The 17,150-nt window shown below is 43.4% G+C and overlaps 1 protein-coding gene across 7 annotated transcripts in view; it reads left to right on the top strand.

The window, feature by feature from the left end:
• TMEM234 (transmembrane protein 234) overlaps positions 1-16,900 on the top strand; it is a 29,109-nt gene extending 12,209 nt beyond the window's left edge. For 2 of the 7 annotated variants that reach the window (XM_069757027.1, XM_069757029.1), the window contains 2 exons: positions 12,701-12,834; positions 16,425-16,900. In XM_069757027.1, coding sequence (XP_069613128.1) covers positions 12,701-12,717 — 17 coding nt within the window. In that variant the 3' untranslated portion in view covers positions 12,718-12,834; positions 16,425-16,900. Of the gene's footprint in view, positions 1-6,544; positions 6,730-12,700; positions 12,835-16,424 lie in introns of those variants that run through there. The other 5 variants (XM_069757028.1, XM_069757026.1, XM_069757025.1 and 2 more) reach the window with 5 other exon arrangements.
• The last annotated feature ends 250 nt before the right edge of the window (positions 16,901-17,150 follow it).

Here is a 17,150-nt window from a genome sequence, read left to right as displayed (position 1 = left end):
ATTACTACACCTGATACCCCAATACTGAGCCACTGCTGCTGTATGTGTCCCTATTACTGCACCTGCTGTGTAGTACAAAAGCATTGTTCCTCATACTGCTTCACATAGTAATGCCACCATTGTTCCCTTACATAGTAAAATGTCTATGTGCCTTCACAGTAGCCCCAAACTCTTTACAGCCCCCACAGTGGTCCCAACACTGTATAATGACCCCCACAGTAGCTCCCACACTGTATATACACCCCTACACTGTATGATGGCCCGACAGCAGCCTCCAAACTGTATAACGGCCCTTGCATTATCTCTCACACTGTATAATGACACCCGCAGTAGCTCCCATGCTGTATAATGGAACTTACAATAGCTCCCATTCCTTAGAATCTGGTCACTGCCTGTTCCTGTCTGTGGGCTGCTACTTGTACAGCCCTGGTATACTTATAACAAAGAGATAAATAGAAGAAAATAGAAACAGCCAGTGGGTGCGTATAGAGGCCAGTGTTTGGGTATAGCTCCCTGAATGTATCCAGGTAACCCTAAAAAAATACTTTTGTCTGGACAAGACCCCAAAGAGGGAAAAGGAAAGGAGGCAACCAGAAGAATGAGGGGGAGGTAGAATATTACCAATCTAAAGAAGAAAGTACACCCCCTGGCTCATCTGCTCCTCTTTTTCCCTTCTCCCCCTTTGGGGTCTTGTTGTCTAGACTGAGTATATGTTCAGGGGCCCGCAACCATATGTGATTTTCTATACACACTTACTTGTGATGTTTTTTTACTTCTGTCTGGCTATTTATCATACTGTATAAACTCACCCATAACTTTTTTTTTTTTTTAATAAAAGGTTTTATAATGGGGGTTTTGTGTTTACAACCTTGGACATACTGATATGAGATCATACAGACACTGGACTGATAGATCCTGACCCCGGCTATAGGACTGCATTACATTATATATATATACATATATCTCCTATAGCAGGGGTCAGGATCCTACCAGTCCAATGTCTGTATGATCTCATATAAGTAAATCCAAGGTACATATACTGACAACACTGGTCAGTAATGTGCATTGATAGATGTGACCCCGGCTGCAGGACCCCACAGATGAGGATATATGTTTCTTTCTTATATATAAAAAGGAGATGTATATCCTTATCTGTGGGGTCCTGCAGCCGGGGTCACATCTATCAGTGCACATTACTGACCAGTCTTGTCAGTATACATACCTTGGATTTACTGATATGAGATCATACAGACATTGGACTGATAGGATCCTGACCCCGGCTACAGGACTGCATCACATTATAAATATATATTCTATAGCCAGGGTCAGGATCCTACCAGTCCAATGTCTGTATGATCTCATACCAGTAAATCCAAGGTATATATACTGACAAGACTGGTCAGTAATGTGCACTGATAGACGTGACCCCGGCTGCAGGACCCCACAGATGAGGACATAGGTTTTTTCCTATATATAAAAAGGAGACGTGTGTGTATATACAGTCATGGCCAAAAGTATTGACACCCCTGCAATTCTGTCAGATAATACTCAGTTTCTTCCTGAAAATGATTGCAGTCACAAATTCTTTGGTATTATTATCTTCATTTAATTTGTCTTAAATGAAAAAACACAAAAGAGAATGGAGCAAAAAGCAAAACATTGATCATTTCACACAAAACTCCAAAAATGGGCCAGACAAAAGTATTGGCACCCTCAGCCTAATACTTGGTTGCACCACCCTTAGCCAAAATAACTGTGACCAACCGCTTCCGGTAACCATCAATGAGTTTCTTACAATGCTCTGCTGGAATTTTAGACCATTCTTCTTTGACAAACTGCTCAGGTCCCTGATATTTGAAGGGTGCCTTCTCCAAACTGCCATTTTTAGATCTCTCCACAGGTGTTCTATGGGATTCAGGTCTGGACTCATTGCTGGCCACCTTAGAAGTCTCCAGTGCTTTCTCTCAAACCATTTTCTAGTGCTTTTTGAAGTGTATTTTGGGTTATTGTCCTGCTGGAAGACCCATGACCTCTGAGGGAGACCCAGCTTTCTCACACTGGGCCCTACATTATGCTGCAAAATTTGTTGGTGGTCTTCAGACTTCATAATGCCATGCACACGGTCAAGCAGTCCAGTGCCAGAGGCAGCAAAGCAACCCCAAAACATCAGGGAACCTCAGCCATGTTTGACTGTAGGGACAGTGTTCTTTTCTTTGAATGCCTCTTTTTTTCTCCTGTAAACTCTATGTTGATGCCTTTGCCCAAAAAGCTCTACTTTTGTCTCATCTGACCAGGGAACATTCTTCCAAAACGTTTTAGGCTTTTTCAGGTAAGTTTTGGCAAACTCCAGCCTGGCTTTTTTATGTCTCGGGGTAAGAAGTGGGGTCTTCCAGGGTCTCCTACCATACAGTCCCTTTTCATTCTGACGCCGACAGATAGTACGGGTTGACACTGTTGTACCCTCGGACTGCAGGGCAGCTTGAACTTGTTTGGATGTTAGTTGAGGTTCTTTATCCAACATCCGCACAATCTGGCATTGAAATCTCTTGTCAATTATTCTTTTTCCGTTAACATTTAGGGAGGTTAGCCACAGTGCCATGGGCTTTAAACTTCTTGATGACACTGCGCACGGTAGACACAGGAACATTCAGGTCTTTGGAGATGGACTTGTAGCCTTGAGATTGCTCATGCTTCCTCACAATTTGGTTTCTCAAGTCCTCAGACAGTTCTTTGGTCTTCTTTCTTTTCTCCATGCTCAATGTGGTACACACAAGGACACAGGACAGAGGTTGAGTCAACTGGCTGCAAGTGTGATTGTTATTGCCAACACCTGTTAGGTGCCACAGGTAAGTTACAGGTGCTGTTAATTACACAAGTTAGAGAAGCATCACATGATTTTTCCAACGGTGCTAATACTTTTGTCCACCCCCTTTTTATGTTTGGTGTGGAATTATATCCAATTTGGCTTTAGGACAATTCTTTTTGTGTTTTTTTTCATTTAAGACAAATTAAATGAAGATAATAATACCAAAGAATTTGTGATTGCAATCATTTTCAGGAAGAAACTGAGTATTATCTGACAGAATTGCAGGGGTGTTAATACTTTTGGCCATGACTGTATGTGTGTGTGTGTATATATATATATATATATTATATATATATATATATATATATATATATATATATATATATATATATATATTAGAGATAGACATATATCCTCATCTGTGGGTATATTAGAGATAGACATATATCCTCATCTGTGGGGTCCTGCAGCCGGGGTCACATCTATCAGTGCACAATACTGACCAGTCTTGTCTATCTGAGGAACCATTAGATTTATATCCGCTGCTCTGAAGTTTTTTACAGATCTGGCGATGCTTGGGCGATTTGCACTCAAAGTGACCCGATCTGAGTAAAAGTTCAAGATGCCACCATAAATCTACAGTGTCTCAGAGACTGCAGATACATTATGTGGCTGGGTCTTATCTGTAGAGGAGCAGCGTCCTGTCACCTCACCCCTGCACAATGCAGACCCCTCAGGCCACTACAGGCAGAAGTGTGAGCTGTTACTTACAGCACGGTGTCCCCTGTCCTGCTCCTCTCTGGAGGGAAGACCCAGCGCCATGGTCCTGACTTCTCTGCCGCAGACACGTTCACTGAGCGTGCAATGTGGGCGCGTCTACTGGATACAGGTACAGTGTCAGCAGTGGGGGGGGGGCATAGCTTCACTGCCTTTCTCCAGCCCCTGCCCGAGGTAGATCTGCTCTACCACGGAGCTAATTAAGTGTAGTGTAGCTCCGGGTGGGCCCGGGGCGGCTGCACTCTCTGCCCCCCTGGTAGCTACGCTACTGGGCTTCGCGCTCCAGGTCCGATGGACGTCACGGTCCGGGGCCTCCTATCTTCATAGGGTGACGTCCTCTTCTTGTCTTTATGCTGCAGCTCTGGCGCAGGCGTACTTTGTCTGCCCTGTTGAGGGCAGAGCAAAGTACTGCAGTGCGCAGTTGCCGAGCCTCTCTGACTTTTCCCGTCTCCTGCGCACTGCAGTACTTTGCTCTGCCCTCAACAGGGCAAAGTATGCCAGCGCCGGAGCCGCAGCGTGAATACAAGAAGAGGACGTGATCGTAAGAAGATGGGAGGCCCCGGACCGCGACTCCAATCGGACCGGACCACAGCGGGACCGCCCCTGGGTGAGAAAAATCTAACCTCTTTTTGTCATCTTTCAGGATACATCGGGGGCTTATCTACAGCATTACAGAATGCTGTAGATAAGCCCCTTATGCTGGTGGGCTTAGCTCATCTTCGATTTTTGGGGTGACAAGTTCCCTTTAATGTACACTCTGCACCCCATCTTGACTGAAAAAAAAAACAGAAATGTAGACATTTTGGCAAATTAATTAAAAAAAAAAAAGAAAAACTGAAATATCACATGGTCATAAGTATTCAGACTCTTTGCTCATTATTGAGTAGAAGCACCTATTTGAGCTAGTACAGCCATGAGTCTTCTTGGGAATGATGCAACAAGTTTTTCACACCTGGATTTAGGGATCCTCTGCCATTCTTCCTTGCAGATCCTCTCCAGTTCTGTCAGGTTGGATGGTGAACGTTGGTGGACAGCCATTTTCAGGTCTCTCCAGAGATGCTCAATTGGGTTTAGGTCAGGGCTCTGGCTGGGTCAGTCAAGAATGGTCACAGAGTTGTCCCGAAGCCACTCTTTTGTATTTTAACTGTGTGCATAGGGTCATTGTCTTGTTGGAAGGTGAACCTTCGGCCAAGTCTGAGGTCCAGAGCACTCTGGAAGAAGTTTTCATCCAGGATATCTCTGTACTTGGCCACATTCATGTTTCCTTCAATGACAACCAGTCGTCCTGTCCCTGCAGCTGAAAAACACCCCCATAGCATGATGCTGCCACCATCATGTTTCACTGTTGGGATTGTATTGGGCAGGTGATGAGCAGTGCCTGCTTTTCACATACCGCTTAGAATTATCACCAAAAAAGTCTATCTTCGTCTTATCAGAACTGAGAATCGTATTTCTCATAGTCTGGGAGTCCTTCATATGTTTTTTAGTAAACTCTATGTGGGCTTTCATATGTCTTGCACTGAGGAGAGGCTTCCGTCGGGCCACTCTGCCACAAAGACCCGCCTGGTGGAGGGCTGCAGTGATAGTTGACTTTGTGGAACTTTCTCCCATCTCCCTACTGCATCTCTGGAGATCAGCCACAGTGATCTTGGGGTTCTTCTTTACCTCTCTCACCAAGGATCTTCTCCCATGATTACTCAGTTTGGCTGGACGGCCAGGTGTAGGAAGACTTCTGGTGGTCCCAAACTTCTTCCATTTAAGGATTATGGAGGCCACTGTGCTCTTAGGAACCTTGAGTACTGCAGATATTCTGTTGTAATCTTGGCCAGATCTGTGCCTTGCCACAATTCCGTCTCTGAGCTCCTTGGCCAGTTCCTTTGACTCATGATTCTCATTTGGTCTGACATGCACTGTGAGCTGTGAGGTTTTATATAGACAGGTGTGTGCCTTTCCAAATCAAGTCCTATCAGTTTAATTAAACACAGCTGGCCTCCAATGAAGGAGTAGAACCATATCAAGGAGGATCACAAGGAAATGGACAGCATGTGACTTAAATATGAGTGTCTGAGCAAAGGGTCTGAATACTTATGACCATGTGATATTTCAGTTTTTAATTTTTATAAAATTAAAAAAAAACAGAAATGTAGAAATTTTTGCACTCAAGATAGGGTGCAGAGTGTACATTAAAGAAATAACTTTTTTGAATTTACCGAATGGCTGCAATGAAGGAAAGAGTGAAAAATTTAAAGAGGTATGAATACTTTCCGTACCCACTGTATTCATTATCTTAATGAGCGGTGCCACATGCACAGGAAGAGCATCTGGAAGCCAGCACCAACGAGATGCTGCGAGGGCACACTGTAGGGTGAGTAGGATTTTTTGTTTGTTTGTTTGGTTTTTTTTGTAATAGGAAGCGTGCATACAAGGACGGGAGTGGTGGAGCCACGCATACCAAGACGGGGAGAGCCACGCATACCAGGACAGGACGGGGAGAGCCACACATACCAGGACGGGGGGAGCCACGCATACCAGGACAGGACGGGGGAGCCACACATACCAGGGCAGCGACAGGGGGAGCCACGCATACCAGGACATGACGGGGGAGCCACACATACCAGGGCAGTGACAGGGAGAGCTAAACATAGCAGGACAGCGACGGGGGGAGCCACGCATACCAGGACAGCAACGGGGGGAGCCACTCATACCAGGACAGCGACGGGGGGAGTCACGCATACCAGGACAGGGATATGGGGACCATGCATACCCGGCTTATACTCGAGTCAATAAGCTTACAGTTTTCCGTGGCAAAATTAGGTGCCTCGGCTTATGCTTGGTTGGCTTATACTCAAGTATGTAGAATATAAAATGTAATAGATCATGAGACTACTCCATGTAAGCTCTGTCCTGTGTGTGCGTGAAACGATCGTCGTCATTCCTGCACCCGTTTCCATTCTCTCGCAGAAGATGCTTCAATAAAGTTTGAAAATCAACCTGGTGAGTGCCATTCATCCGTCTTTATTTCGTTTGCATTGGAGGACTGTCGATGTTCTGGATGAGCACCCGAAGGCTTTAGGTCATTTGCCAGCTGCGGCCCTTATAGATGTGCACACGGCAGCACCACAGGTGTCTGAGCTGTGTTTGAAAACCTTTTGGTTTTCATCTACAAATGCGGAAGCATACAGCATCAAGTGTACAGCTGTTCCCTTTTGTGTTACCACTTATTCCTCTAGGGCAGGCAGGTGTATTGCTCCTGCCCCCCCTCCCCCATCCCAGGCCAGCAGTTTTGCCACCTGGGCCTCGTTTTGCCTAGTTCTTCAAATTTTCCTTCATGGTCAATGCCTATTCTACCTTGGGTCATAAGGTGTTGCAGGTCAATTTTTTGTGTTTACCACTCTTTGGGACATTTCTAAGACAAACTATGGAGCTGTGTCCCATAATGCTGCTAATTGAATTTTTGTCCTTACAATCCCTTTTTCTTGAATATATTGGGGAGCGTAGATGTCAACCTATTCTTAATGTTTTATCTTTCAGGAGTCAGTTAATGTTGCTTTTGGGCATGTTCTCTTTCCTATGTTCAGGTCATGTTGGTTCCTGGTTGTTACAGATTACTTTTTAGCCCCTAGTGCTAGACTTGGCTGCCTAGTGTTGGAGTGTCTATAGGGTATAGCTCAAGGGCAGAGTCAACAGTTTTATTCTATCCAGTCTAAGCCACGTAGTAACAGGGCCTATACTATCATGCTGTGTTCCCCAATGTATTTAACGAGATAGGGGTTTTACAGTGAGAACAAAAATCAACTTTTTTAAATACCTCCTTTCTAATACTCTGAATTCTAGTGTTCTATCATTTTACAACTGATTGCCAAGGGGCTCAATTACCACTGTTGTGTCAAAGCGGTGATCGAACATGCACTCTACCTCTTGATCCCAGCCACCTCTCTCCTGCGCCATTCAATTCTATTAAAAAGCTCCTGCCTCTATTCGTAATCCATAAACTCCTAGTGATTCAGTGGTACTATCATTGTCCAACACCGCCTCCTATGATCTACACTATCTCCACACATTAATACATCTACTTCTTGCCATGCACCAGCCCGATAAGGCAACGTTCACACATTCAGTATTTTAGATCAGTATTTGTGTGACAAAATCAGGAGTGGAACACTCAGAGGAAAAGTATAATCGAAACAAGTGCCACTTATGCTTTTTTCCACCGACTTCTGATTTTGGCTTGCAAATACTGATGTGAAATACTGACCAAATACTGAAAGTGTGAACGTGGCCTAATTCAGACACTACACCTACCAGCACATTCTTTCCTGCCTATTTATGATACAGACGATACCACTACATTTTATTCCTCCAGCACCTCTGATAATGCCAGTAGTATCAATGTTGCTGGTCTGAACTGTCAGTCGAGGTGGAGCTTCCACCCCCACATAAATCAGAAAGTTTGGAAGGCTAGGCAGCACTGCGCCCTTGAATTTAATGAAAAAAGATACTCGTGAGAAGAATCCGCATATTAAATATCAATGCTTATCTATATATATAATTGTCTTAAGGGTACTTCCGTCTGTCTGTCTCGGAAATCCCGCATCGCTGATTGGTCTCGCCAGCTGCCTGTCCTGGCTGCCGCGACCAATCAGCGACTGGCAAAGTCAGGCCGAGAATTAGTCCCTCCCTACTTCAGTCCAGTCAGTGCCCAGCGCCCGCTCCATACTCTCCTGCCGTCAGTGCCCGCTCCATACTCCCTGTTGTGAATTCTGCTCTTGGACTCTTGGTGGTTGTTGATGGTAATGCAGTTATTCCTGAGCAGCAGTCTTGGACAGGTGTTTCTGCTAATTGCAATTCTGACTGGGGTATTTAGCTGTGCAGGACTCATTAGTCCTTGCCAGTAGTCAATGTTCCTTTGGAAGTGTTGGTCCTCTGCCTGGCCTCTCCTGCTTGCTGCCAATTCAGCTAAGATAAGTGTTTGCTTCATTTTTTAGACACACTGCTGTGTGTTTATTTTTTGTGCTTATCTTGTTTCTATTTTGTTCCTGCTAGACTGTGCCTGATGTTTTTCTCAGTCTAGTTGGACTCGCTGGAGTCGCAGATATACTCTCCACATCTTTAGTTAGGTGGTGGAGTTTTTGTATTTTTCTGCTGTGGATATTTTGTAGTGTTTTATGCTGACCGCATAGTATCCTGTACTATCCTTTCCTATCTAGGTAGAAGTGGCCTCCTTTGCTTATCCCTGTTTTCTGTCTGCGTGTGTCTTTTCCTCTCCTACTCACAGTCATTAAATGTGGGGGTTATCTATCCTTTGGGGATCTACTCTGAGGCAAGAGAGTTTTCCTATTTCCATCTTTAGGGATATTTAGTCCTTAGGCTGTGTCGAGGTGTCTAGGTCTGGTTAGGCACACCCCACGGCTACTTCTAGTAGCGGTGCTAGGATCAGGGTTTGCGGTCAGTAAAGTTACCACTGCTCCAGCGAAGGTCATTTCATGCTGCTCCAAGGCCACCTAATCATAACAACTCCAGTCCAGTCACCGCTCTCACACAGGGTTAATGCCAGCGTTAACGGACCGCGTTATGCCGCGTTTTAACCCTGTGCGAGACCGCTAAGTCATCTGGGTAATTTCGCAATGCATCCTGGGAAAGGAAGATGGCGGCAGCTGCGCGTGCATCAGCACAGCTTCGCTGGATCCCGGCGGGTGAATATATAACTATTTTTTTATTTTAAATAGTTTTTTGAACAGGGATATGTGCCCACACTGCTATATACTAAGTGAGCTGTTTTATATACCGCGTGGCTGCTATATACTACGTGGCCACTGTTATATACTACGTGGCCAGTGTTACATACTATGAGGGCTGTGTTATGTGTTATATACTATGTGGGCTGTGCTATATATTAAGTGGCCAGTGTTATATACTACGTGGCCAGTGTTAGATACTATGTGGGCTGTGTTATATACTGTTTCGCCTGTGTTATATACTGCGTGCGCTGTATTAACGCATCAGGTATTCAACAATATGTATGTATATAGCAGCCACATAGTGGCTGGCGTCGGCCCGTCGCATCCTGTGACAACGCAGCACAACGGGGGCAGCGGATGCATTATTACAACGCATCCGCTGCCCCATTGTGAGTTGCGGGGAGGAGGGGGCGGAGTTCCGGCCACGCATGCGTGGTCGGAAATGGCGGACACAACGCACCAAAAAACGTTGCAAGCAACGTTTTTGGTGCAGACGGTCCGCCACAACACGACGCAACCGTCGCACGACGGTTGCGACATGTGGCAATGCGTCGCCAATACAAGCCTATGGAGAAAAAACGCATCCTGCAAAAAACTTTGCAGGATGCGTTTTTTCTGCAAAACGACGCATTGCGACGTGCGTCGTACGACGCTAGTGTGAAAGTAGCCTTAGTAGTGAGGCAGTGCAGGGGAGTCGGAAGGCAGGGAAATTGAGGAGTCTGAGTATGTGGTTTGGCTTACCAACTCCACAGCCCTGGTCGTGATACCACAGCGATGGGGGGGTGGGGTACTTGGTCCTGCCACTTAAGCTACAGCAGTGATGACCAATTCTGCTACCGTCAAGCTCTGGGATCCCATGGAGTCAGCACTTGTTGAAAACTACTCTATTTCAGAGGCAGATTCAGTTCCACTGCCGTAGCAAAACAGGCAGTACGCTTTCTGTGCGCTGAGTGTTCTGCTGGCCATTGCTTTATTATATACGCCTGCCTAACAAAAACTAAACCTAATCTACTACTAGCCCTAAACCTAATCTAACACTAGTATTTTTTTTTGTTTGCTTTTGAAAATACTAAGCGTAATTCTAATAAGTGTAACCCTAATAAGAAAAAAGTCAGCTCACCCATCTACCGGTCCCAGTATCCAAGCACGGAAGCTGCAGTGTAGCAGGAACAAGTGAATCATGAAGGTATAATCCAGCGCAGAAAGGTTCCTTTAAAAAAAGATTTTTAAAAATCTTTATTAGAAAAATCTTTCATAAAAAAGTTACATATCTTAAAAAATCACAACCTCCATATGCGAAAGTAATGTGGGCACATTACATTAACATATGGAGGCTGTGATTTTTTTTAAGATACGTAACTTTTTTTTTTTTTTTTTTTAAAGATATTTTTCTAATAGAGATTTAAAAAAAAAAAAAAAACATTTTTAATGGAACTTTTCTGAGCTGGATTATACCTTCATGATCCTAACCCTAATAAGCGCAACCCTAACTGAAAAACATGAACAAAGCAAAAATTATAAAAAATAAAAAAAATCTGTCCAAGGTAAAACACTGACCGGGGGAAGGAGTCATTCAATTTAGGGGATTTACAGACACTGAGGTACAAATTAGACTTTTGTAAAAAATTTTTTTCCTTCACTGACAGGGCAGCACTCAGACATAATGTATCTCTCTTCTCTTCCAGAACAACCTCAGGGAGAGAAGAGAGATGCACAACCCAAGTGCTGCCATATTTACTAATATTGGGGGCTTTTCATTACTGTGATAGTTTATCCCGGTAATCAAAAGCCATCAGCCAATCTAAAAAATCCCAGCGTTTGCCGGTAGGCAGATCTAGGTGTGCGCACTGTGCATTTGCCGGTCATTTGCTTTCTGCAGAAGGAGAGGGGTCGGGGGATAATGTATCCTGTAAGGTACAGGTACTAAGGCTCGGTGACCCCATTTCTCTCTTCTCTAACATGTTAGGTCATGAGAAAGTAATTTTAAATTAGACTTTTTTTTTTATGTGATCGCCATTATTTGGTGAATAATGATCATGTTCTCCACGGACCCCTTAGATTTTCCGACATTGGGAGGGAGGGGAGGCGCTATATCCTTATTTCTCTGTGCTGTTTAAAAAGCATCGCTGAGGAATAAATACCCTTAACTGCCACCGTTAAATGGTGTATGAGCGCTCATTAAAAGGTTAATGTTTTGAACAACAGAAAGTATTCTGTACCAGTTTATCATTGTTGTGCAATTGCTTACTCTCGTGATATTATTGATCTTTTTGTGTTAAACGTGACTGTGTAGCACCTTGTTATGAGGAAGAATGAAGAACTGGCAGGAAACTACACTAAGGACAAAAGTGTTTAATCAAGAGAAATTTCAGTACTACTAGCCAGCAATAATATTAATAATAACCTTTGCTTGCTAGTATACAAGGAGCATGTACCCAATATATCATATATTCTGATTACAGTCATATCCGTGGCTATAGCTATCACGGTTTTACCGCGACAGTGTAGAGCCAGAAGGCCACAGCGTCTGATTGCTCTTATTCCGGGGCCTTGAGAAGAAGCACTTCTCCTTGATTTTAAATGTATGTATTTCTTCTGGAAGAACAGGGGTTAATCGGCCATGTTGGATATTCCTGTGCTCACAGCTGAGCTCGGTTAGCCACTCCTTTCCCCTTTATAATCTGGGCTCTGTTACAAATCGTTCTCAGAGCAATAATTTGCTGCATGTCTAACGGAAGGAGAGGAGTTCATATGAGAAGGAGAGTTGGAGGAGTAATCTGTGATTATTGATTGGTTTGTATGTGTGGTAACTCATAGTTACATAGTTACATAGTTATTAAGGTTGAAGGAAGACTATATGTCCATCTAGTTCAACCCATAGCCTAACCTAACATGCCCTAACATGTTGATCCAGAGGAAGCCAAAAAAAACCCATGTGGCAAAGAGTAAGCTCCACATTGGGGAAAAAAATTCCTTCCCGACTCCACATACGGCAATCAGACTAGTTCCCTGGATCAACGCCCTATCAAGGAATCTAGTGTATATACCCTGTAACATTATACTTTTCCAGAAAGGTATCCAGTCCCCTCTTAAATTTAAGTAATGAATCACTCATTACAACATCATACGGCAGAGAGTTCCATAGTCTCACTGCTCTTACAGTAAAGAATCCGCGTCTGTTATTATGCTTAAGCCTTTTTTCCTCCAAACGCAGAGGATGCCCCCTTGTCCCTGTTTCAGGTCTATGATTAAAAAGATCATCAGAAAGGTCTTTGTACTGTCCCCTCATATATTTATACATTAAAATAAGATCACCCCTTAGTCTTCGTTTTTCCAAACTAAATAGCCCCAAGTGTAATAACCTATCTTCTTATTGCAGACCCCCCAGTCCTCTAATAACCTTGGTCGCTCTTCTCTGCACCCGCTCCAGTTCAGCTATGTCTTTCTTAAACACCGGAGACCAGAACTGTGCACAGTATTCTAAGTGTGGTCGAACTAGTGACTTGTATAAAGGTAAAATTATATTCTCCTCATGAGCATCTATGCCTCTTTTAATGCATCCCATTATTTTATTTGCCTTTGTAGCAGCTGCCTGACACTGGCCCCTGAATATGAGTTTGTCATCCACCCATACACCCAGGTCTTTTTCATTGACGGTTTTGCCCAGAGTTTTAGAATTAAGCACATAATTATACATCTTATTACTTCTACCCAAGTGCATGACCTTACATTTATCCCCATTAAAGCTCATTTGCCATTTATCAGCCCAAGCTTCTAGTTTACATAAATCATCCTGTAATATAGAATTGTCCTCCTCTGTATTGATTACCCTGCAGAGTTTAGTGTCATCTGCAAATATTGAAATTCTACTCTGAATGCCCCCTACAAGGTCATTAATAAATATGTTAAAAAGAAGAGGGCCCAATACTGACCCCTGTGGTACCCCACTGCTAACCGCTACCCAGTCCGAGTGTGCTCCATTAATAACCACCCTTTGTTTCCTATCCCTGAGCCAGCTCTCAACCCACTTGCACATATTTTCCCCTATCCCCATTATTCTCATTTTATGTATCAACCTTTTGTGTGGCACCGTATCAAAAGCTTTTGAAAAGTCCATATACACTACATCCACTAGGTTCCCTTGGTCCAATCCGGAACTTACCTCTTCATAGAAACTGATCAAATTAGTCTGACATGAACGGTCCCTAGTAAACCCGTGCTGATACTGAGTCATGAGGTTATTCCTCTTCAGATACTCCGGTATAGCGTCCCTTAGAATGCCCTCCAGGATTTTACCCACAGTAGAGGTTAAGCTTACTGGCCTATAATTTCCGAGTTCAGTTTTTGTTCCCTTTTTGAATATTGGCACCACATTTGCTATACGCCAGTCCTGTGGCACAGACCCTGTTATTATGGAGTCTTTAAAGATTAAAAATAATGGTCTATCAATGACTGTACTTAATTCCTGCAGTACTCGAGGGTGTATCCCATCCGGGCCCGGAGACTTGTCAATTTTAGTGATTTGTAGACGCCGCCGCACTTCCTGCTGGGTTAAGCAGGTGACATTTAATTGGGAATTTTTATCACTAGTCATTTTGTCTGCCATGGGATTTTCTTGTGTAAATACTGATGAAAAAAAGTCATTTAGCATATTGGCCTTTTCCTCATCCTCATCCACCATTTCACCCAGACTATTTTTAAGGGGGCCAACACTATCATTTTTTAGTTTCTTACTATTTATGTAGTTAAAGAATATTTTAGGATTATTTTTACTCTCTCTGGCAATGAGTCTCTCTGTCTCAATCTTTGCTGCCTTGATTTGCTTTTTACAGAATTTATTTAATTTTCTGTATTTATTTAATGCCTCCTCACTACCTACTTCCTTTAATTCTCTAAATGCTTTCTTTTTGTCACTTATTGCGCCCCTTACAGCTCTATTTAGCCATATTGGTTTCCTCCTATTTCTAGTATGTTTATTCCCATACGGTATATACTGTGCACAGGTCCTAGCCAGGATGCTAATAAACGTCTCCCATTTTCTTTGTGTATTTTTGTGTCTCATGACATCGTCCCAGTTAATTGCACCAAGATCCTCTCTCATCCGTTGGAAATTTGCCCTCCTGAAGTTTAGTGTCCTTGTAACCCCTCTACTACACATCTTTTTAAAGGATACATGAAAACGTATTATTTTGTGATCGCTATTTCCCAAGTGACCCCCAACCCTTATATTTGATATGCGGTCTGGCCTGTTGGTTAATATTAGGTCTAGCAGTGCCCCCTTTCTTGTTGGGTCCTGAACCAGTTGTGAAAGGTAATTGTCTCTCATAGTTGTCAAAAACCGATTACCTTTGCTGGAACTGCAGGTTTCTGTTCCCCAATCTATTTCAGGGTAGTTGAAGTCCCCCATAATAATGACTTCTCCTTGAGTCGCAGCTTCATCTATTTGCTTTACGAGGATATTCGCCATTGCTTCCATTATTTTTGGAGATTTATAACAAACCCCGATCAGTAATTTATTATTTTTTCCCCCTCCCCTTATCTCCACCCACAGGGATTCTACATTTTCATTAAATTCACCTATATTATCGCGCAGGATGGGTTTTAAGGACGATTTTACATACAGACACACCCCTCCCCCTCACTTATCTGTACGGTCATTTCTGAACAGGCTATAGCCCTGCAAGTTAACAGCCCAGTCATGGCTCTCATCCAGCCACGTTTCAGATATCCCCACCATGTCATAATTATGCTCCAACAACATTAGTTCTAATTCGTCCATTTTGTTGGCGAGGCTTCTGACATTAGTATACATGCACTTTATGTTCCTCTCTGTACTTCTATTTCTTAAATTATTAACTGTTCTGACCCCACCCCCCATGCCACCGCCACCCCCAACTTCCTTATTTGTGCCCAGGTCTCTGTCTGCACTATCTTCCCCTCCTATAAAATGAATACCCTCCCCCCCAATTCCTAGTTTAAACACTCCTCCAACCTTCTAGCCATTCTCTCCCCCAGCACAGCTGCACCCTCCCCATTGAGGTGCAGTCCATCCCTAGCGTAGAGCCTGTAGCCAACTGAGAAGTCGGCCCAGTTCTGCAGGAACCCAAACCCCTCCTTCCTACACCAATTCTTGAGCCACTTATTAACCTCCCTAATCTCCCGTTGCCTCTCTGGCGTGGCACGTGGTACCGGCAGTATTTCGGAAAATACCACGTTGGAGGTCCTTGCTTTCAGCTTGCAGCCTAATTCCCTGAAATCATCTTTAAGGACCTTCCACCTACCTCTAACTTTGTCATTAGTGCCAATGTGCACCATGACCGCTGGGTCCTCACCAGCCACTCCCAATAATCTGTCCACCCGATCACTATCCTTCTCTGTTTATTCCCCTACCTACTGGTGTATTCTTTTTTGATAACCCTTGTTTGTGTTGCCTTGTTTGTCGGGTTGGTGTACTGCGGTGCAGAGTAGCGCCCCTCTTCCCTGGATGGGGGAAGAGAACAGATGGAGGCATATCTTAGAAGATAAGGCAAGGGTGGGGGCCCCGACATCTTCACCTTCAGAAGTATCCCGGGGAGTAGGATGAGCTAGTGTTAGGGACAGGGAAGGAGCCCCTGGTCCCAGGTCATCTGATAGCTGTGTCGTGACAATATCCCTTCATGTATGCTAATACAAAGAAACTGTCCAAAGTCCAGAAACGAATGTCAGCCCCTGGTAAAGTAAGATAAGGTGGCTATTCATGAGATAGCTATCGCACCCTTGTTCGGGCAGACAGCTATCTCTCCGTGCTCCACAATACATAAGAACACATGATTTGGCATTCATATATTCTCAGCGGGTAGACTGCAGTGTCTGTCAGCAGCTTATTTCCCATGAAAAGAAAAAAAGGAGCAGGGGTTCGAATTTTAACAGCATAATGATGAGGATCGGGAGGACCCCTTACAATTGATGGACATTCGGTGCCTCTGAAATTGACTGGTGTGGGGGCTTTTCGGGGAAATGTGTAAAATTACAAAATTTTCGTCATGCAGTCAAATCCTGTGTTTTGAATTTCAGTTTTGTTAATTTATTATATTGTATATTTTCCTTTTTGCTATTGTCCATAGGAGCTGTCCTCGGGTTGCTTTTAACTACATTGGGTATTTCAATATGTGTGGGAAGTTCTGTTGATGACTGAGACCAATAACCTCCATCCAGAAAAAAATGGATTTGGGAAGCTATAAAACCAGTCGATTGATAGCTGGGTGGAAATCATGTAAAGAAGACATCAGGCTTACACCTCTGTACATAAGGTAGAAGAGCAAAAATATTTACCAAGAAAAGTAAAGAAATACATCTAAAGTGATACATACTTCTCTTTAATGTAGATGCTTCAAATCTCTGGATTATGAGAGAAACTGCATGATCAATAAGTTCATTTTTATAAGACGACAACTTGTATACTGTTTGAATACTTTGGAGCCCTTACTGAATTCCAGTGTGAGATGGTGCACTTAGATGCAATACAGTGCCCTGTTTTCCTACAGTAACATGCTGAGATACAAAAGAATATTTTTCTAATAAAATTGGATATTGAAATACAGCCTAATCCATTTATTGACAGGAAATTACTTTGCTATCCATTTTGATACCTGTGTCTACAAAATGTGAGGTTAGGAACACCTAATTATATCCCCTATAGGGCCATGAAGCAAACACATATGAAAAAAAACGAAAAAAGCAAAACTCCACACAAGGCCAAATAGTAAAAAAAATATAAGTATCTTTATTCAAAAACATTAACCATTTAAAAATCAAGGCAGATACCACAGGTACAGGAGAAAAAGAAGGTG

This window comes from Ranitomeya imitator, chromosome 3, assembly GCF_032444005.1.
Source record: "Ranitomeya imitator isolate aRanImi1 chromosome 3, aRanImi1.pri, whole genome shotgun sequence".
Classification (NCBI taxonomy): Eukaryota; Metazoa; Chordata; class Amphibia; order Anura; family Dendrobatidae; genus Ranitomeya; species Ranitomeya imitator.
This window is presented reverse-complemented; position numbering and strand designations above follow the sequence as displayed.